A 22,611-nucleotide genomic window follows, 5' to 3' on the forward strand; every position below is an offset into this window, starting at 1 on the left:
CTAAGCGACCCGATTCATCAGCACATTTGCCACGCTTTTCCCGAGCAGCCAGCCAACGCTTTCCGTTCCCGTTGGCCATGCAAATTCCTTGCCCAAAATAATGGGTTGTTGGTCAATAACACTGCCAATCACTTTGTGCCTAATCATGCGTCGCTCTCGCTCATCTGCCCTTCTGTTTGGGCCTTGTTTGCGGCTCACGATAAATGATGTTAAATAGTCCGTGGCCGGAATGAATTCGCAGTTTGTTTGGAGCCCGCAGAACTAATTTCTTTACACGTGAGCGGTTATCTTATCGCATGAATTCAGCGCCCTTATCAGCTGGTCGAAAGTGACAATTCCATTTGGCGGGCTACCCCGCCGACTGCTGATAAGCAAATTAGCTCTAATTGAGCTAAACCGGCCAAAAGCGCCGAGCAAATAACTTGGAATTGGGGGCGTTAACTTCGAACTTCTAAAGGCCTAAGCCGCTGCAGCCTCGGGCGGTTCTCACATTTGTTATGGCCAAAAGCTGAGGAACAGCAAAAAAAAAAAAATAGAATATCATAATAAGAAAAGTGGCCGCAAAGAGTGCTTAAAGAAGGCGAGTGGACGAGGGGAGGACAGGTGAAACTAGCCCAAAGAAAAGAATTTCTACTTATAACGAGTTTTTATTACAAAAGCGCGAAAGCGGCTAGGCATCCGAAAATGTACTAAAAAAAAGAAGACTGAAATTGTAAAATAGAAAATAAATGAAAAAGGAGTAGCTGAAAAGGTAGTAAAAATGGGCAAAGCGAGCGAGGCTAACTGAATTCCTTCTGGGTGGCTTAAAGGGGACGAGCGGCGTAAGGGTTGCACATAAAAAGTAACAGCATTTTTGCCTACACTCAAAGTAAAAAGTAGTGCATTTGCTTGTACTCAGTTGTTGATAAACGATTATTATATTTGATTCACAAACTTAAGTTCCTACAGAGATGAAATAGAAAAATGTAATGAATGTACCACTTAGACTGTTTTACTTAGTTTCTTTTCTGGGCTAAAGAACCATAGACATTTTGAACGCTGTGTGGTGCAATGCAAATACACTCCCATTTCTTTTCTGAGTGTAGACGCTGACAGAGAGGGCGCTTAAGGTTGGCCGGGAAGAGAGTTGCGGAGAGAGCGGGAGAGGGAGCGGCAGACAGATGAAGACCAAGACTGCGAAAGCATGAAGCAACATTATTCAAAAGAAAGCCAAGTTAAGGCATGCACACACTCACACAAACCCACGGGCGAAATAAAGAGACAGATACATGGCAGCATAATGCAGCAGCGAGAGAGTGAGCGATAGTGTGGGGGGGTTGGGTGGTGCTGGTGAGTTGGGTGGCAGATCGGGCCAGGCATTAAACATCATTCAGCGACTGCGACGCCGGCTGCGATGCCAGCTGCTACGCCGACTGCGGCAGCGACGCCGGCAACAATCACATGCCGACATTCTTTCATTCGTACAACGACCTCGACTTTGATTTGCAGTTTTGGCCAACAAAGAGAGCCGCTTCGGGCCAACACTGAGAGACCCGGCTCGCAACGGCCTCTAGACGACCTACACGCCTGAGCAATGGCGAAGAGAGCGCCGTCGGCTTTCTTCGGTTCGCCGAACGGTCGGCCATAGCTTTGCTCGCTCGCTGGCTGCGAAACTCCATTCATTCGTGCTGCGCGTCTCGCCTGTGCCGGTTGTCTGCTGTCTTTCTCCTGCCTCTCTCTCTTGCCCAGCCGCCTGCCGCCCTCCCCCCACAAACACACACAAACAGACTCACACTCTGACAGTGGAAATGTTAAACAAAGACAAAGGCAGTAACACACACAAGCTAACAAACACACACTGAAACAGTAACAAACACAGTGCTCCAGCTAAATAAGTGCAAAAATCATACAAAAATATTCCAGACAAAATAAAATACGAGAAAAAAAAAGAAAAAGAAAAGTGAACAATCAGCCGAAAAACTGCGGGGCCCAGCCAATGCGTCATTCCCGCAGTCGCTCAATCCGGCAACAAGAGCTATCGCCACAGACACGAGTATTCGCACTCACATTCGCACTCGCACAGTTGCAGCTACAAAGTGCGAACGACAGGCCCAGACATCGCACCCATACACCCGGATTGGGCATTATAGAACCGAGATTTAGCTCAAGAGATCGGAACTAAGACTAAGGCGCTCGAGAAGTTAGCATCGCAGTGCGGTACTTGAAACAAGTTTCTAGAATTTCAACTACTTCAATAGAAAGTACATGGCGCCTTGGCCCTTGGATACTGAGTATCTAGCTTAAATATGAAACTCCCAACTTATTAAGATGTCAAGTTCTAAAGTTCAAATGCAAAATGTTTCGAATGAATTAAGAGCAATGCTTTCATTTAAAGCTTGTACGAAGAGTCTGACAAAGCAATGACACCTTGTGATAAACCGAATTTCTGCAACGATTTTCGCCCAGTGTAGATTGGCAGACAGCAGGCAGACTGAAAGCGCAGTTGGAGGGGCGCCACGCAGTTATCAGTCTCAGTCGCAGTCTCGTTCTCAGCCCCAAACTCGGACTCAGTCTCAGTCTCAGAAACTGAAACAGACTTCAAATCAGACTGCGGCTGAAACTGAGACGCCGCTGTCGGAGTTGTCTGGAATTCGTATTGCCCATATGCGAACTCACACACACACACACACTCACTTAGACACCGTGTGCCACACGCCCATTTGCACACATGGCCAACCGGATGTTGCAGCCATCTTTGTCATCTTTTTCAATCTCAGCCTTGGCTAAGGTCGCTCCTGCTGCCATCCGATGTCCCATCAACCAGAAAGAGACGGGAGCAGAAAGCGAGCGAGCGAGAAAGAGCCGGCTGGCTGGATGGCTGGCTGGCGTTGCCGTGAAGTCGTGAATTTATAACAAAACGCTAGACTCGGCGACTCTGACCGACTGGTTTGGCGTGTTGGCCCGGCTGAAATGGTTTTTTTTTATGGCTATAACAAGCAAGCAGAGCCAGCAACAACTGAATCAAAAGCATAAAAATGCCGCAACCCAAAAACCCACTACACAAATTCTGAATGGGCAAACATCTGAATATTCGAGATGATCGAATACGAGGGAGAGAGGGAGAGGGGTGGAGAAGCTGCGATAAGGAAGTGCGGGTAAGCAAAAATAAATAGATGTATAAAAACATAACGAATTGTATGCAAATTCGTTTCAGTAAACACGTTATTATTAAGTTGAAATATTTAAGATTCAATTAAATTAAATTTGAAAGTAATATACATATTGAATTAGCTATCAATCAAAGCAAGCAAGAAGTGTGCTCTTCATCTTTTTCAGTGATTTTCATTTTTTTTTTTTTTTTTTTTACGAAGTTAATTTTGTGTTCACCATAGCATATCGTCGCGATCGAACACTCAACGAGTGCAGACGTGCCTGCGGGCCGCGAGTTATCTGTGTTGTTCACATAGAGCCCGCATTTTAGCAATTTAACACAGCAGCACCCACGTGCAGTGGTTGGTACACCGACCAGCTGTACCCAGACACCGTCCCCCCCCTCCCCCCCCCACGATCCATCCCCCCTCATCATGGATTGGCAGGCCACCCCCTGCGCCCACAAGCCAGGGAAATCAACCCCCTGCAAGAAGGCCCGCAGAGTAAGGGAATCCAGCCCGAGCAGCGACTCCAGCACCTCGCATTCGGAGCCTGGCAAGCGCAAACCTGTGAGCAAACCCACGCCCAACATCAGCGCAGCCTATCGTCGAAGGCTGGCAAACAGATTTGCCATTCTCTCGAACGAAGAGGACGGCAATGACGACGACGAACAAGGCATCCAAGACGGAGAACCTGGACCTGCTGCCACCAAAACCCAGGGCAAACCCAAGACTACTCTCAGGACTTTCAAGCCACCACCAATCTTCATACCGGATGTGACCAATATCAAGGCTCTCACTAATAGCATTGCTGGAGTACTTGGCAATGATGTGGAGTTCACACTGAAAATGGCAAGCAACAACAACGTTCGCGTGATGACCCCGGACAAGGAAAGCTTCTCCGCCCTGAAGGACTTCTTGGCCAAGTCCAATAAAAGGTTTCAAACCTTCCAGCCCCGAGACGAACGTGCCTATAGAGTAGTCATCAAAGGTCTTCACTACTCAACGGACCCAGAGGAAATTCGGGATGGGCTAAACCGTCACGGACACAAGGTCAGAGACCTCTACAACCCCACCCAAAGAAGTACCAAAAAGCCACTTAACATATTTTTCGCCAATCTCGAGCCGGCCAAGAACAACAAGGAGGCCTATAAAGTTACGCGACTTTGCAGATCAGTGGTGACAATCGAGCCACCGATAAAGTTTAATGACGTGCCGCAATGCTATCGCTGTCAGGCATTTGGACATACCCAACGGTACTGCCACCTAGAACACAGGTGTGTCAAGTGCGGAGACAGCCACCCAACCGTTGAGTGTAAAAATAATAATAAGCCGGCCCATTGCTTGCACTGCGAAGGACCGCATGCAGCCTCATATAAAGGTTGTCCCGCATATAAGAAGGCCAAAAGCATGCTCGCTCCAAAGCTGGCTTCAGCCCCACGCGCCCATTACACTGTGAGCAGCAGCAAGGTTACTCCTAACGTTAGTTTTGCCAACGCTGTCAAGCAGGCAACTGATGAGACACATGCCATCCCTCATACTCAGGCCAATTTTGACAACCTGATGGAAACAATAATGGGCAGAATGGAAGCCATGTTTGAAAAAATGATGGAGAAGGCGATGAGTCAAACGAATCAGATGATGGAGAAGGTAATGAGTCAAATGAATCAGATGATGGCAACCGTCTGTAAGTCCCTATGCAATCAGCACTAGACATAACCATCTGGAACGCAAACGGCCTGATCAACAACAGGCCAGAGGTCGAGCTTTATTGCAAGACCAACCAAGCAGATATTCTCCTCATATCCGAAACCCATTTTTCAGACAGGTCCTACTTCACCTTAAGGGGGTATGACCTCGTGTCAGCCATCCACCCTAATGGTTCAGCACGCGGCGGCGCCGCCATCCTTATTCGCAGCAGCATCAAATTCGACACCCAACCACCAATTCAAGAGGATTGGGTGCAATGCGCCCGAATATCGGTAAGCACCACCCACGGAGACATTACCTTAGCTGCTGCCTACTGCCCACCCAGATTTAGAGCCACGGACGATTGCTTCTCTTCGCTTTTGGACAGCCTCGGCCCCAAATTCGTCATAGGAGGTGACTTTAACGCCAAGCACACTTGGTGGGGTTCCAGAGTATGCAATCCAAAAGGACGCGCGCTATGCAGGCAGGTTCTCTCCCGCAACCTCAATTGCCACGGAACTGGGACGCCAACATACTGGCCCACTGACCCTGCAAAAACTCCAGACATCTTGGACTTTGCGATCTCTGGCGGCCTGGACCCGGCAAGAATCCAGACCAGGGAGGTGGAAGACCTTCTCTCGGACCATAGTGCCATTGCCGTTTCGGTCTACGCCTCAGCCATGTTGAGATCCGCGGGTAAAAAGTTAATCTTCAAAACGTCCGACATCAGCAAATACCACCACTGGCTGAACAACTCGACAGTCACTAATCCACCATTGGATACCCCTGAACTTATAGATGCGGCCGTTGTGAACCTCACCTCGCAAATTCAGGAGGCAGCAACTTATGCTGCTCCAAGGTTCTCTAACCAAACGAGGGACAGAAGTAGAGACGTCCACTTTTGGAATCCTCGGGTTAATGAGCTCAAGTCAGAGAAAAGGCGTCTCCGACGGGTTTGGTTCCTCTCCAGGAACCCTAGAGACAAAACAGCTCTCAACAGAGCCACCAAGGAGCTGAAGGAAACTCTGGCCAGGCTAAGGAAGGAGGCCCTCGACAGCTTTGTTGGTAATCTCGCGCCGGGTGATCCCCACCACAACCTGTGGAATGTTACCAAGCGCATCAAGAGGCCACTGAAGAGGATCCCGCCCATCAGAAGACAAGACAACTCATGGTGCAGAACTGAGACCGAAAGAGCCAACGCATTCGCCGAGCACTTGGAGGAAGTCTTCACACCAGCCAATCGATGTTCCCCAAATGAAGCAGCCGAAACAGCCAGGCTCCTGTCAGAACCTCTCTTTGACTCCGAGTCGATACCCCAGGCCACGGAAGAGGAAATCAGCAATTTAATAGCGGCAATGGGTAACCACAAGGCTCCAGGCGATGATGCCATCAATGCCATTGCTTTAAAGCTGAATCGCTAAGTTAAGTCAAGCCCTGCTGATCAGCGAAATAGGAGGGAAAAAAGAGAAGAAGAATACCCCCGCCACTTCTCAATCCACCCTCGCTAATGCCGTCGACAATTGCCGTAAAAGTTTATCGCCCGCATTAAAAAACCATGGATTAAAATTCAACTTCAAATAAAAGTCGTGCATACGCGAGCCAAGTAGAAAAAAATTCCCATCTCTATTTCACAAATTTTTTTTTTTTTTGTTTTTTTTTTCCACTGCTGCCTCTCCACATTTTTTACTTCGTTCTTTCTTATTCGAATTTCTTTGCTGGTCGCAATTTTTTTGTGCCCACATTTTCCTTCTTTTTGGCAGTTTTTCGTTTTTTGTAATAAAGATAAGAGCTCTACTTTTGCTACCTGCATTGCCTATTGCCCATTTCAGAACCCCCCAACCCCCACCACCAACTTGCCACCGTTGGAAAAGTGTTTGGCTAACAAATGTTGTCCACTAATTGCAGGCGAAAAACATTTTCTCGGCTAACGAATTAAGCGATGTAAATTTTTGCGCTCCCCGAAAATAGGGAAAATGCCATGGGTCTGGGTTAGATTACAAGTTTGGGTGGCGTGTGGGCGTGACACGATGGGCAAAAAGTCAGACAGACATGCAGACAATTTCATATAAAATGCATGAGCATGAAACCAATTCAATAGCCAAAAAATACTAACACACACACACATGGGAGCGGAAAATGGTTTGGTTGGCTGGTTGGAAATGGGCTAAAAGGGGGCGGAGGTGCTTCATGTTAACTGCCTGTCGAGCAAACTGCCATCGCACTGAACTCATAGTTGTCCTAGTTGTAGTTGGACTTGCCCAAAAAGTAAAAGACGAGCACGAAAATGGGGTGGTGAGTGCTTCTCTGGGTTTCGGAGAAAGCGGCGAAAGGGGGGAAGGCTGAGAGCAAATTACACGGAGCCAGCGGCTGAACGGCACAGAAAGCGATGCTAACTTATAGATACAAGATACCGACGATGAAACGAATTTGAAACAGACGAAAATTTGCACAAAAAAATTAAAAGAGAAATGCCAGGATGCCGGGTGGTCGGTCCGCCCAGAATCAAATAGAAGCGACAAAGTTTTCAAATTAATTTATTGATACTGCGATAAAAGCGGCAAAGAGATAGGGAGCGAAGGAGCAAAGTGTGGGAGATAAACGTTTTATGGTCCTGGCCATCAGAAACGATGATGAGAGTGTGGGCGGGTGGTTGAAATTCCATGGGGAAGGGGGTCAGTTGCCGGACCCGGTTTAATCAAATGTATTGAAAATGTTTCGATTCCGGCAAAGTTTTTCGAGTCACATGAAAGAGCCCAGGGACATCAAATGATTTTTGATCCTCGAATGGACGAAGGACACAAGGAGAGGGAAAGCACAGGAGTAGGATGGTGTTAAGAGAATAAAGTTGGGCTACGAAATTATAAAGTCAAGTTAGATTATTGAAGAAATTTAAATGAATTGTTAAATAAATGTAACTTTATATCCGACTGATTCTCCGCTGCCCAAGTCTTGCATGCAGATGGTCAGTTTCCGGTGTTGCTATGATAACATTACGCATCCGCCGCATTGTCACTGCTACGAAAAGGAAATTTCCTCTCATTAAAAGCCAAATATGTGCTATCACAGCAACGCAAAGCAATAAAAAAAAAAGAAATCAGCATACGGCGCACCTACAGTCGACTCCAGAGGACAGAAATATGTACATACATACATAACGATGAGCCTCACACGTTTATTTATAAGGCCTAACAACAGTGAGCAGCGGTATATGGAACATGCACATACAAAGCATCTTCGACGACACATCCCCCCAAAATGGATCCCCACATCCGCCCAACCATCGAAATGATACTTGTTCAATAACCGATAACATTTCGCTTCTGCTGACTTTGACTTTGCATCGTCTCGTTTTGGAATTTGTTGTGCTGTTTTATATTCGGTTCGTAGTTTTGCTGATACCGAAGCTTTAAACGCAAAAAATGCAAATTTTATTTCGCTATTCCGATGGGGAGGGGTTGGGGTTGGTTCATCCGCATGCCCCCTCTTTCAATGCCTATCTCATCCCGGCTTTAGTTGTGCATTTGGAATTGTTTTGTTTTTTTATTCGGCTTGTGTACCCATTTCTTTCTATTTGTTTTAAAACGCCGCTTACCCCGATTTATTTATTGTGCCATTCATGTTTCTCTATCTTTATGTGTGTTTGTGTCGCCCCTTTGTCTCGCCCCCTCCCCTCCCCCTCTGCAGTTGTGTTTTGTGTAATGGCTGCGATATTTATGGCCAGCAAGTCCTTCGTCCTGCCGACTCGTTTTGGACTCCTAGAACCAGCAACTGCTGCAATTTATGACCATGGCGAGGATTCGGCAACGGCATCGGCATTGGAATCGGAATCGGATTCGCATTTGGATTCCGTATCCCTGGGCTAATAAAATATTGAAATATGTATAACAATTTGCATGATATTCGGTTCAAGTTCTCGTGGAGAGTTGAATAAATATGCCATTCCACGCCGATCCGGGCCAATTGTTTTCATGCTGCACTCTATATATTTCGCAGCCTTCGGAGTGCAATTTGTGTCCGGGAGGAGGCTTTGATTGCAATTTCAGTTTGTAGCCCGAAAAGCCCTAATTGACATCGATGGCCGGGGAGTTCAGAGTGAGATCCTGGGGAATTGCGAATCCATTACTAGTCCTAGCACAGCTCCGGCCCTAGCTCTTGTCTTGTCAAGTCTATGGGTTGGCCAACTTGGTCGGCATCTCAATTGGCCGAGAGATGCTCTCTTTCCAATTCCCGAATTCCCATACCGATAGTGAGCATTAGCCAAGCCAAAGATGATGCCGGGCCCATAAACAATGAGTTTGAAATGTTTAGCACGAATAAACGGCGGCTATTTTCATTCGCATTACGTCAACATACGCAGATGTTCCGATTTTAGCGGCCGGCACATACTATACATATGTATGTTGGTGGAGATAGACCCACATGTTTGCCGTTTCGCAAAGCGGCCAATACATAAAACTTGCCATAAACAAACAAAGATTTCGCAACCAGCAACGCGTAGAGAGATTTGCGAGAGCATCTAACCGATTTGTAAACAGAGATCGAGGCGGAACTGCAAATAGCTAAGTGAGATGGGAAAATCGTGGTCAGATTGCGATAGAATCAGTAGCCAGCAGCTTTAAAATCACTAAAATACATGGGTAGCACCATAAATCAACAAAGTATCAAAGTACAGTACAGTTTCTAGTAGGTAATTACGATTTTTAGCTACTATAACTATACGTTCAACATCCATATCGCTGCCACATAGAACAAAAAACAGAATTATATAACAGCAAGAAGCCACTCTAGACAGACAATTTATCCTAAATTCTGTTATTATCAGTGTCACACTTGAGGCAAAAAGCAACAATCAATCTAGAGCCTGAAGCAACTAGCAACATCCTGACTTCGGCAGCAAAAAGCAAACATAAATCTAGAGCTAGTGGCAACTAGCAACAAACAACTAGCTGAAAACAACAACAAGCAACATCCTACAGTGGTAGCTGCCACATCACACCGGTGGCAGCCATCAGGAACACCAATCAACTCTGTCATCGGGGGCGTTGCTTTAATATGCAGCGGGTTGTCAAAAAGATTATGGCACATAACGACAACACCTGTCGCTGCCTGCTGATGCTGGCGATGTTGCTGGTGTTGCTTGGACTGATAACACACGAAGATAATGACGCTCAACAATCTGTTGCTCGGCCTGGTGCTGGTGCTTCCTTTCGACTGTCTCGCATTTAATGTGGCCACATAAATTTTGGGGCAAATCAAAAACGAGTTTTATGGCTTGCCATCGTCGATGCTGCTGCCACTGCTGCTGCTGTGTCCTGACTTGGTCCGAGGGCTAACAAAATTTATTGCATTTTACAAGCATATTACAAACGCTCAGCCCGCACGTACAGAGCTTTACCCACTCTTACCACCACCCTGTTTTCCCTTTGTTCCGACTCTTCAATTCCCAGCAGCCACATAAAGCGCGTCATGTCCGTGGGCTTTCCGTCCGTGTGTCCGTAATGTCCGTATTGTCCGCCGCTTTGCTGCTCTGCTGAGCCCCTCGAATCTTCGTGGCTGCCAAATTGATGCAGACTCAGTGGCGCCAGGAGCGGCAGCAGATTCAGCTTTTGACCATGGTTATGGAGCAGGAGAAGTGGAATTGGGATGGCAGAGCAGTCAAGATTGATGGCCCGTTGAATTGCTCGCTCTGCGGCTATTCCCTCGACTTCTTCAGAGCCCGTTCCTCGGTCTTCTGTCTCACCATATGAATTACTCATTGCTCATTTTTGCTGCAATTTATTGTCATTGTTGGTGGCGCGGCTGCCACGGCTGCTGCTGCTGCTGTTGCAGTTCTGATGCCGCTATCGCAATGGCAATTTTTCTTGCACATTCTTTATGGCAAGATGCTTTTCTCGCTAGATTTTTCATGTCTTCGCGGGTCTCTTTTTCTCGCCGAGCGAGCGAGCGTGGCCGAGCATATTTCGTCGATATTTACTTAAATGCTCACAAAGGACAGGGCGCTGAGTTATGGCTGCAGGTCCTTGTAGGTTGGATAAGGAATCGCGGCGATCATTGGCGAACATGGCGCGGCAATTACAACTAATGCGGCAACTGCGTGTTCTCGCTGCCGCTGACATCATTAGGCTCATGCAGAAACGCACACACATACGTTGAAGTGAATATGGTACACTGGTACATATTGGCTTAACATTTAAAAGGGCGTAAAATTATTGGGTGTGAAGCAATCCCCCATTGAATATACCACTTATGGCATTTCAGCAACCTGTTATTTGGTTTAAATAACGCTTAAACAAATAGTTAGTTCTTTTAAACTACTTGACCTCCATAATTAAAGCTTATCATGTACCATATAGTATATAGAGTTTTTCTCTGTGTACTTTCACATACTTCCAGGCTGGCACATCGTTTGACTTTGGCCACTTCCGCCTAGTCCACAGGCTTAATTTCCTGCTCTCGCCTCTCGCACAACATGGCGTATGTGTAATCAAGTGAATGGTGCCACATGCCACACACACACATACACACGCGCACACACACTAACGCAAGTGTATCCACTTCCTTTTCGCTGCTTTCAGGCTTTGCTTAATCACAGAAACTGCCATTTTTCATCAAAGTAATTACGAGACTTCGCTTGCCTTCCTTTTTTTCTTTGTTCCCCTTCCAACAACCGCACACACACACACGCATGCCACGGCCACGCCCACCGCCCTAACTGCCCGTTTAAACACTTTGGCAACCAGCCGCCCGTTTGTGTCCATTTTTATGTGGCGTCAAATTAAATCATTTGATATGCATTAAAATTTTATGCACCATTTTATTTTGTTAGCATAGCTGCTGTATCCCTTTCAAACCCACATTCCTTGTTTTTTTTGCTGGCGTTTTCTTTTTTGCCGTCCTTTTTACGTTTTGAGTATCCATTTCCATTACTCGACAATTTTATGCCGTGAAAATATTTCGTTTTGGCTTTGCCTACTTTTGAGCGTTTGGCGAATGAATTTTTTATGTGCCACACATTTTGTTAACTGACAAAAGGCCAAGTCACTGGCTGCATGGGAAATTAATATTGCAAATACCTTTCAGAGGAATTGGTACGCCGAGCTGCTTATGCAGATTTACAAAATTTGTTGCCATCGTTTGTTCCGAACTTTTTTGATTTCGTTCGTTTGATTGTTTTGTTGTTGGTGCCAGTGGAATCCTTTTTACGCCCGCTGTGCACAAAAATATTAACGAGCCAAAGTTCCGTTTGGCAAACATGAAAGGCGAGAGCAAGAACAAGAAGTTCCACCACCCCAGCCAAAAAACTAGAAGATGAAGCTGATTGCCAAAAAAAAAAAAACAGAAAAAAGGGTTCTCCGTTGCTGGTGGGGCCAAAAGGGGCCAAGTCCTTGGCAAAAACTGGGCCACGCCCATGCCAACAAGGTGAGGCAGGAATTTTTGGCAATGAGTGGCAGCCCCCTGCCTACGGGCCATGTTTTGTTTTCTGCCAATTGGCGTGGGTTGCTGCTGCTGCCTCAGCTTCTGCCGCTGCTGCTGTTTTTCCACCTCTGGCTTTTCCAGGCCGGCTGCCAAGAGCCCATGAATTTCCCAGCAAACAAGAGCACATACCCACATGTCCTGCCATTCCTTACGACCTGGCTGTACGCTATGTGTGTTTTCTTGGCCAGGTTGTCATAATTTCCAAGTGACCCACACTGCATGTGGTCATGTTTGTTATCCCATACAAGTACACGCTCCTTATATATGATTTATGAAAACTGCTGTGAAATTTGTTTTGCCGTGGAATTTGAAAACCTTTTGAAAGGCTGAAATGAAACGGTTTTCTCAGTAGTTTGCTTTCCAAATGCCGCGGGTGACACCACTCAACGAGAGTTCAAAGTTCAACTGTATTAGGAACGGAGCACGAAAAGCAAATTAACGAAATCCGTTGTATTTTTCCGCAGGCTGGCTTATTAAAACAACCTGTTCAGCTGCTTAAACATAAATGGGGCAAATGATTTCAAGTTGAGTTCGAGTCAATAAAGTGTAAATAACACTGCTGTCCAAAAACGCTGCCAACAGCTGTCAGTCGCCAGCAGCACCACACTTTTCCATTACTTTTTTTTCTTTTTCCTTTTTTGGTTGGTGCAATGGTGCAGTGTTGCAAAAGGAGCATCAATGGCCATGTAGACAGCAAACTCCCACACACACACACACACAATTGTATGTTTTGTTCGCTGTCTTGTCTGTTGCTGTTGCAATCCTTTTTAAGCACAGAATGCAAGCGAAGTTTTCAAGGGGAGTGGGCTAGGCGAAACAAGACCCAGACAATGAGATGTGGTTCCTGTAGTTGCAGTTCTTAGTTTATTCTTTCAATTCCATGTCGAGCATGCGGTTTTCCAGCTCCGAAAGCTCCAACGTTGTGCATTTGCAAGTTTTTAGTTTTTGTCCAACCGTCCGACCGACCAACCGTGTACGTCTCACCACCCCCTCAGCTCGTTCGTTTTTATAGACTGCTGCACTTGTCCCATTGTGCACTGTGCCCATTGTCTTGGACACAGACTCCACTCACAGGATCTGCCGCTCCAAGGACCCGACGGGTGGTCTGCCAGGTGAGTTCTGCCCCTTTGCCAGGTGCTTTTCGGGGTTTAGTTTCTGACAATACTCAAAAGAAAATATGGCTGTCGGCGTTGGGTGAAGAGGGGGAGTAAAAGTTTTTGTGCGTTTTCATTTTAAGCATATTATGAAACTTAAATGCGATGTAATTTGTTCTTGGTTGTCTTGGTTATGGCTTAGCCCGCTTTAAGGATATGACAGTTTACAGTTCGCTCTTGAGTGCGGTTGACAGGTGTCTCTGTGGGTGTCTGTGTTGTGAGGGTGTGCGTCTATGTATGTGTGCTGGCCGCGTTTTTCGGGCTCTGACAGGAAACCGTTTTCCCGTGGCCATGTCATTGTCCCGTTTTTAGTGCTGTCACATTTTGTCACCTTTGTGTGGCTCCCGTGTCTCTCCAGCTCCTACTATCTCCATCTTTCTTCCTCCTCTCTTCTCTCTCGCTCGCTCGCTATCTGCTCTTGTCGCTTTTTGTTAGCACTGATTATATCGCGATTATTAGAGGCTGAAACCCCCTTGAATTTTCCCCTCATTCGCACTAGCATATTCCGTTGACGTATATGACGTTGTATGCTTGCTGACAGCTCGCCTACGGCAGGCTTTGCCACTTCCCCAACTGCGCCACACTTGCCACCCCCTGCATCTGAGGTGTTAGACACACTGCGGGAAAACGGGAAAGCTAAAAGAGGAGTTCTCCTTGAAAGCAGAAACACTTAAAAAGACCTCCATTCATGCTTAACGCATATTAGTTCAAAATTTGTTTAACTTTTTTTCAGTGCTCTTTTCTCATGCCACTGTTTTCCCAAAGTTGCCACTTCCATTCTCGCCGTAATTGTTTGCGGTTGGCAGTTATTAATGCGGGGATGGGCGGCAGCGTGGCACGGCTGGCAGCCAGGATGAACATTGACTTCCTGCCTCCGTTGGCCACGCCTCCCTAATGAGGTCATTGCTTGACAATCGCATTTGCCATGCAACATTTGCTGCGTTCTGCTGCTGCTGCTGCGGCTGCTGCTGTTTCACTTCTGATTTGTTGCATTCCCAATGCAGCAGTCGCACTGCATCGCATCGCATCGCATTGCATTGCATCTTCAGCGTTGTCCTTCGGCATCGTTGCTTTCATTTCCGCTTCCTATTCGCCGTTCGCCTTCTTTCCTTCACCTCCACCCCCTCCTGGCCCAGCCCCCCACTGTAGCTGTCATTAGGCGCCGCCCCCTTTCGCCGCCCCTGGTGGCCACATTTCATTTGATTTTAGTTCATTTTAACTGTCTTTTGTCTCGTGTTTTACGCTGCTTCGGCATCTTTTCGCCGCCGCAGCGTTGCTTTCATTAATTTCGCCAGACGCGGGGAAATTGCGGAAGGGGCAGGGAAAACTCTCTCTCTTCTTCGACATAATTTATGCGACAAGGCGTGCAGGAGATAAATTTCAGTCGTTTGCCATTTTTCGCTTGCGTTGTATTTGGTCTAAATAAATTAAAGCATCCTCTGTGGGCCAAAAACGTGGAGGACGGTAAAAGGGGCAAGGAGCTGGCCAAAACTGTAATAGTTCCGAACGCTTTTTGGGGGGCAAGACGGGCTTTGAGCCTGTTGATTAATGCCAGCTCTTAATTGCATCGAGGGGGTGTCACAACAATGCACTCACCGCAAAAGAAATAGCGGAATGCAGCATGCAGCGATGATTACTCACAGTGGAGGATATCAGGAATTGTAGGTGAAAAATATATATTTTGGAAAATCTAAGCACAAACACATATTCGATTTTGGAATATTTAAGTTCTTATTTTCCAAAAAAAGTGGTTTTCTTCTGACTAGCGAAAATAAGTTCTACATTATAGTGACATATTTTCTACCACTAAAATGTATATATCTGTTTACTCATTTGTCTTTTTTATAGTTACTTAAGTAACCATTAACCCATTTTATTACACAGTTATTTAATCGAAGCCATTATATTTTCGTATTCTATTTATTCCTCGTTTCCTTTCTATTATTTTCTAGTGTGCCCATTTGCATTAGGGTTCACACATGCAATATCTGTTTGACTTCTACCCCAAGTAACGAGCTTTTACCCCACCCTTATGGCACTCCCCTTGACAGCCCCCCCCAGTTGAACACGCCTCTTGCAAAATAGCATTTTCGTGCGTTTGTTAATTAAAAGTGTACATTTTGGGGGAATGGGTTTGGCCAAGGGGGTGCATGTTGCAGGTGGCAGTTTGCACGTTGCTGGATTGCCGGTTACAACTGCCATCTGCCCTTCGATGCAGCAGCACTGATGCGTTTTTGAGGTAAACCATAAATAATGAATGAAATTAACAGCAGCAATGGTAGGGGCAGAGGTGCGGGCAAAGGGCTGGGAAATTCCCCATTTCCCCGGCGTCTGTCACACGTAAATGTCGCGCGTGTGTGTGTGTGTGTGTGTAAGTGGCTGCCACTTTTTCAGGCAATGCCAATGCATTTCCATCCTTTGGCGAGCAGGGCCAAAGATTCCAAAGCAGATTGAAGAAGGAAATTTTGTGATTTATTGCCGTCGAGTTGCAGGAATTATGGTTGCAGTTGGAAGACATTTTTAACCATTCGCCGTCACAGCTCTGAGTTATGGCCAGCATAAATTATGCACAGTAGCAGGCGCCACGCAGAATCACAATCAGAATTGAGATAAAAGCCGGGCTCTCAAGGAGTTGGCCAATATTGGATATACTGTAGTCGATATACTGGTAATCGATTTTTTACCACCTCTACGGAGTGGGCTCATTAATGTTTATGCTGTCGCTTAGCTTTTTTATGCGGCCATCAAAAGTGCTTTGTGCTCCGTTAGTTACTCATGCCGATGGCTAAGCTCGCATTTCCGTTTCCGGTCATAAAACTTCATTGGGTTATCAAAAGAGTGGTGGCTTATTTATGCCGTGGCCATTAGTCAGCCAAGTCTTGCCGGCACATGATTTGCCAACAAAAGATACAAGTTGCAGATACAAGTGCAATTCAGGTAGCAGAAGATGCCAAACAATTTATTCTGCACTCATGTCTAAGCTGGCGCAAAAATATTCATTTATTTTTGTTGGCACGACGGCAAGGCAGCAGTCGGAAACCGCAGCAATTAACAAGGATAAGGAAGGGAAAATGGCTGGGAAAAGTTGGTAAAAGTGGGGGGCAAAATGGTGAATGGCTGGCTAGCTGTATAGCTGGCCAGTCAAGTGGCCAACTTTGTTGTGGCTCGCAACTGGCACTTGCTTATCTCGCATCGCTGCATTTTCATAATAAACAAATTTTATTTTATAAATGCTCTCCGGCCCGGGGAAAAATGAAGTCGTGTGGTCCGAGACCCTAAGCCCCCTTAAACTCAGAGTCGTATATATATATATATATATATATATGTATATTTGTATATATATACGTATATATACGTATTTATATGGGGGCTTGTCGACTGAGACGAGAAATAATGTGCGTTGCACTGGAAGACAATGCCAGGCAGTCAGCCAGCCCCAACCAACCAACCAGGCAGGCAACCAGCCAGTATCCTCCACCCATATCCTGGACACATTCTCTCACAGTTGAGCAAGCAAAGCAATTATTTATATTTTTGGCTGAGCATTTCTCTCCTGCGGTTTTTCGGGTTTTCCATGGGAGGGAGTACCTTAGCCCACAGCTCGAAATTAAAGTCACACATCGCAAGGAGCTGCACAATAAAAATGTGCAGGCCACGCAAAACGTGCCAGGATATTCAAGTGGCCAGGACATCCATGCAGTTTATGGCCGAAAAACGAAGGCCCGCTCTGACTTTGGCCTGAAAGTAGTTTTCATTGTTTTCCCTGCCCTCGGTTTTATGTGCCATTCCGGCGCTGTACTGCCCTACGTAGTGGTGTCCTGTAGACGACGTCTGTTTTGTTGTGGCCACAAGCAACAAGGACTTCTAATTAGCACACTGTCAGCGGCGGTTGGACGAGGAGGGTTGGTGGTGCTGGCGGTTGGCAGGACAATGAGACGACAAATGTGCTTAAATGCCCGAGTTGTGGACGCCACTAAAAACTCAACTAAAACTAAAATTGCACCACGAAAGAACGCGAAACGGAAACCGCAAACTGGCAAATGGCTGCCACTGCTGAAGGACATTACCAGCTTTTTGGGTCCTCTCGCTTTTGCACACATGCTACCTTTTTGTATGCATAGAAAGCGGCAGCTTTGAGCCGGCTGGACAAAACCTTTTAGAATAAAAATGGAAAAGCTACGTCCTCTAAGCGCCTGATGTCCTGCCCGTTGTCCAACGCTCCTTCGGCACGACTATTATTATGAGAATTTTCATTCTGGCCGTCTCGTTTTCCACTCGCGTTTATTTCCATTTTGATTGCCGCTGCTGTTTTTTTTTCCTGTGTATTTCGGGTTTTTTCCTCGAGCCGCCACCACTACCCGCAAATGTATGCAACACATTTCGTATGCAATGGCCGCGGCAGCAAATCCGCAGGATCGTCAAGGGGTTGAGAGTTGGAGGGTCCGCGGACAGCGCCAGGGGCACGGGCACGACTGCCACTTCCGTGCTGGTTGGCGGAAATGGCGGCGTCAGGTCGCCAGCAACGACACCCAGGGCCAAAAGTGAAATCCGAAGCGCCGCTGGAAAACACATGGAGTCAGTTGGCAAGGGCAGTCGGCAGGACATGGTAGGAATGAAACCAGGACAGACCAGACCAGGCCAGGCCAGGCTAGGCCAGGGAAAGGGTTCCAGAGACGGCCAATTGAATGTGTGGCTCTGGTTTCAAGTGCCGCCACTCAACTAGCACTTATTGCATGCGACAAACGACAGCAGCAGGCTCACAGGACACGAATGCGAATGATGATGGGATGGTCTGTAGATTTTTGGAACGGAAGGCAGGAAGCAGGCGGGCAGGAAGATGAGGACTCTGCTCCGGATGCGGCCGCAAACTTTTGTCGTTTTTTCAATTTCAATTTTTCACTGAAGTGCCCGTCGTTCTCTCTTTCGTTCCGTTGGCTTATCCTTCTCTGTCTGCACTTAAAGCAGTTAGCACGATGACCATCATTGGCATATCCATGTATGAATTCAAGCCCATTCTCCGGCACTAGGGCCATTTGCTGCATATGGCGCTGGTTGCAGGGGCAAGGCGTCATGTAATTGTTGAACGGTGCAGGAGCAGCAGGACGAGAGCTGCGAAAAGGATCCGCAGAAGCAGTTGGCATACACACATTATGGTTACGCAGCGTTGCGATGAGGATTTTCGGTGCCTAAGCGGCCGTGAAGTCAGAAAACAAACAGAACTGCAGAGAAAGGCAGGCCCGGCACAGATTTAATAAAGTAAATCGAGTTTTTGGGTAATCTAGCCACATCCAGTTCTGGTTTGGGTACTTCAAATTGAGGGTTATAAGCACTGGTGTCGAATTACAAAATATTAAAGGACTGATGGGTTAGTCAGCAAAGAGGTCTGATTTTGGGATAAAGGATCATACGAAATAGTTTGAAAGCTCAAGCTCTAAACATATTATTTAAAAAATTTCAATTTAAATACCAAGTTTCTAAGTTAAACTTAAGTATCCAGGCCAAACCCTTCTCCACACTTACGCGTATTTCAATAATTTATATACTTTATCCAGTTAACGGAGCCCGCAAACTTCTTAGTACTTTGGTAATACCCCGAAAGTAACTCCCTTTTCCGAGCCACGAAATGTCGGTGGGATGGGCACTCACCTGGTGTCATAACTGCCAACTGCAGACGTTGGCCGGAGTGCGGTGCTCCGTACGGCAGACTGCAGTTATTACGGCCGTAAGCGTAACTGTTATCTGTTTTTGTGCCCGGACCCGTTTTCGTGTTCGTGTGTTCCTGTTTCCATTTGGGAAATTTCAGAAGTTCGTTGATTCGTTTCTTCTTTTTTTTCACTATTTTTTTTTGCTGCTGCTGCTGTGCCCGTTCTTCTCTCATAATTTAATATTTACAAAGTGGAGCGGAGCTGGCAACAGAAAACTGCAAAATAATAAAACGAAATTACCAAAGGGCCCTAGAGAGGAAAATGGGGCGCAGGGCAGGGCAGCTGCAGGAAATCTGCGCTGTGCATTAAAAAACGCTTAGGGCAGCAACTTTGTCGCCTGCCAGGCGACTGTCCAGTGTACGCAGTCCAGTGTCCTGGGTGTCCAGTGTGTCCAGAGCCCAGTGTCCTGCTGGCTGGCATTGTTCATTGACAGTTTGGCTTCCTCTGCCGAATCTGCGAACTCTGCCACTCTCTCTCGAGAGAGAGAAGGAGAGAAATTGGGTCCTGTACCCTTTTACCCGCTGAGCCTGTCGTGCATTTTCAAATTTGTTTGTTTTTAATTAATTGCACGCGCGCTGGCGATGACGATGTGGCCGACAACATAGCCAGTAGCAGCAGCAGCAGCAGCTCATATGTGACCGAAATGAGTAGGAAAAGTGCGGGAAAATTCGGGGGAAAAGCAAAGGGACTGCGTGCTGGACAGTGATTAAGCGAGCCGAAACTCAGACTGTAATGGCGTTGGCATGCCAGGAGATTTTAGATAAAGTCCCCGGCCTACCCGCTTTTCATCCGATTTTCCCATTTTTCCCTAGGCGCGGCGTCGCCCTCAAGTATGCCATAAAAATGTTCGGACTTCATTTCGATTAATTTACCAGAGTTTTCCTCATTGTGTTTTTCCCAACTCTCTGCTTCCCTTTTTTTTGTTTGATTTTTCGCTGGTCCCATTTTGGCACAATTACCAACACCATCAAAAATGAAATCAAATTGAAGTTTCGCCGAAAAAACGAAGCGGAAGCAACCCTTTTGACTTGACAGCAACGGCTGAGAAAATTTGCATAAATTTTAAATTTCAATTTGCAGTCGGCGAAAAAATAAAGAAAAAATTATGCAAGCCAAGAAAAAACAGAGAAGTTCGAGACATCTGCAAACGGCAAAAAATGCCGAAACCAAATTAGCAGACAACAAAGAGACTCTCTATCGTTCTTCTCCCAAATTTTTTCGTTTTCTTTGCCATCCTGACTAGTCAGGCGAACGAAGGACACCCTTTTTCACTTGGTACCTAACGCACTTTCCCAGCCGAGATGATTGTGTCCTGCTGCCTTTTGCCTTCTGCTTTTTTGGCTTTTATCGAAGAGCGAGTCCTTGGTGCGTTTTTCAAACGGGTCCCATGTCCTGCGTCCTACGTCCTGTGTCCTATGCCCCTCTGTCCTCCATCTCGCTTCTGGGTCGTTTTACAAATTCTTACACATCCGGTATGGAATCACATGTGTGCTCGGTTGTGTGTTTTGGTCAGGGTTATAACGGAAAAGGAAACAACTGCCATTGGCAGCCATACGACGTTAAGGATAATCGTGATGACAGCATATTTTGTTACCCACGGTCCAGCTTCCGATTGCTTGGGTGTTCGGTTCAGATTCAGGTTGAGTTGCGTTCAGTTCAGACTTGCTGTCAGTTGGATGTCTTTAAATTGACATTAAAAACGGGCAAATAAGCTTAGGAAGACATTCGGCAGTCACTTCTGACCCAGCCAGCCAGCAGAGAAAAATCGAGCAGAACTAAACGCAATTTAAAATAAATCACAACACAAAATGCCGAAAGTGCTACACCCATTTGGCTGTGTCTTACAAGTGGGCGTGGCTGGCAGTCGCCTCGTGTGACTGCAGATTGATATATCTGCGCGCTGCTTTAAAACTTGGGTGACAAATGTGAATTTTATGTTGATTTCTGCCGGGGAGCCAAGGAAAAGAGCTTACTCTAATATTTTCTGTGCGTTCTTCTCCTTTATTTCTTCCAGATGTTTTTGGGGTCGTGCTTGGCAAGATGGAAATCTTAATCCAAACGAATGGAAATGGAAGTCGAGGTAAGTGGCTGAGTTTCTTGCCGTATTAAGTTTCCGCTTAGCAAGCAAAAGTTCTTGCACTACTACTCGTTGTGGGACGTTAACCCTTTGCACAAGGGGTCTGCGTTGAGTATACGCAACGTGGACTGACCCTATTAATTGAACGCTTGTTTATTTATGGGCCTCGTTATTTGAGTGCATTCAAGTGTTTTGTACTGCGAGTGGCCACGCCCCCTTCTGTGAAGGGGGGCCGGCAGGCGGGCGCTATAAATTGTTAAGTTTTATCAGCCGCAACAACAGGAGCAGCATGAATAATAAGGCAGAGCACCGCCCACTTTCGCATTGCGTGCTCGAACAGGAACAGTCCTGAAAGCCTGAAATCCTGAAATTCTGAAATACATGCACACTGCCACTCGCATATGCAAAGCCACACGCACACGCACACTTACGGACTTGCACGCACAATTGAAGCGGAAGTGCGCATTGTTTCCGCTTTTAATAAGAGTCGTTGTTCGCTGCGGCGCTGCAACAAGGTTCTGCATATGCTCGGGCATAATAATAAAGCATGCCGCCTGCCAATTCTCTGGATTGGGAGTCCGCTGGCCAGGGCGGGCTATAAATTGCATTAAATTGCATTTAAATGTGTCGGACAGGTTAACAATGCGAGGAGTATCCGCCATAATTGATTGTAAATTAAACCTAACTCCGGCCAAGGCGCTTAAAGGCAGCAGCAGCTTAACCGGCGAATCCTTAAATTGCCCGTAATTATTCGGGCATTTTAAAACTCTCCGCTGTGTCCCCAGCTTAATTTCCACGCTTTTGAGCGTGAAATAACCGGAGCTGACAGCGAAAAGAAAGCAAAGTTATGCAAACTAGCAATTTGCTATGCTCTACAAGGCACTTTTGTCCTCCTCGGGGAGGCGGAAAACTTTAATCTTATCCCAAGGAAATTTGCATGTCGTTGGGTTCTTTTTTTCCGACGTGCTCGTCCTTGCTCCTTTTGGTTATGGCATGCCTGTCGACAATTAAACATATTCACCATTCACATTAATTGTGGCGAAACTTTCGGCCAGAAACCACCAACCTGCTGTGCCACCTGCGGTGGCTGCCACAAGCACACACTCAGGACATTCTCGTTTGTAGTGCCGACGTTTGTAGTGGCGTATACTCAATTTCTTTCTCCTGTGTTTTTTTTTTTTTTGGTCCTCAGCTGGAACTGACTATGATCTATAGCACTTGGCATGTGTGAAAGTGGGCTGGGGCGGGGTGGACACTTAAAGAAAATTAGGGCTGCGATCAGAAAGAAAATGTATAATAAACATGAATGAGAACTTATGTTTGCAGAAAACTAGAAAAGTCTGTATTCAAAACAGCTTAAAACTGCTTTTACGGTTGCCGAT

General features: G+C 46.4%; 1 protein-coding gene across 1 annotated transcript in view; it reads left to right on the forward strand.

The window, feature by feature from the left end:
- Window positions 1-219: 219 nt before the first annotated feature.
- Window positions 220-22,611, forward strand: part of LOC116800604 — a 40,457-nt gene continuing 18,065 nt past the window's right edge. The window contains 3 exon segments of the mRNA XM_032716470.1: window positions 220-3,134; window positions 21,167-21,187; window positions 21,189-21,232. Coding sequence (XP_032572361.1) covers window positions 3,076-3,134; window positions 21,167-21,187; window positions 21,189-21,232 — 124 coding nt within the window. The 5' untranslated portion in view covers window positions 220-3,075.

Source organism: Drosophila sechellia, chromosome 2R (assembly GCF_004382195.2).
Source record: "Drosophila sechellia strain sech25 chromosome 2R, ASM438219v1, whole genome shotgun sequence".
In the NCBI taxonomy this organism is placed as follows: domain Eukaryota; kingdom Metazoa; phylum Arthropoda; class Insecta; order Diptera; family Drosophilidae; genus Drosophila; species Drosophila sechellia.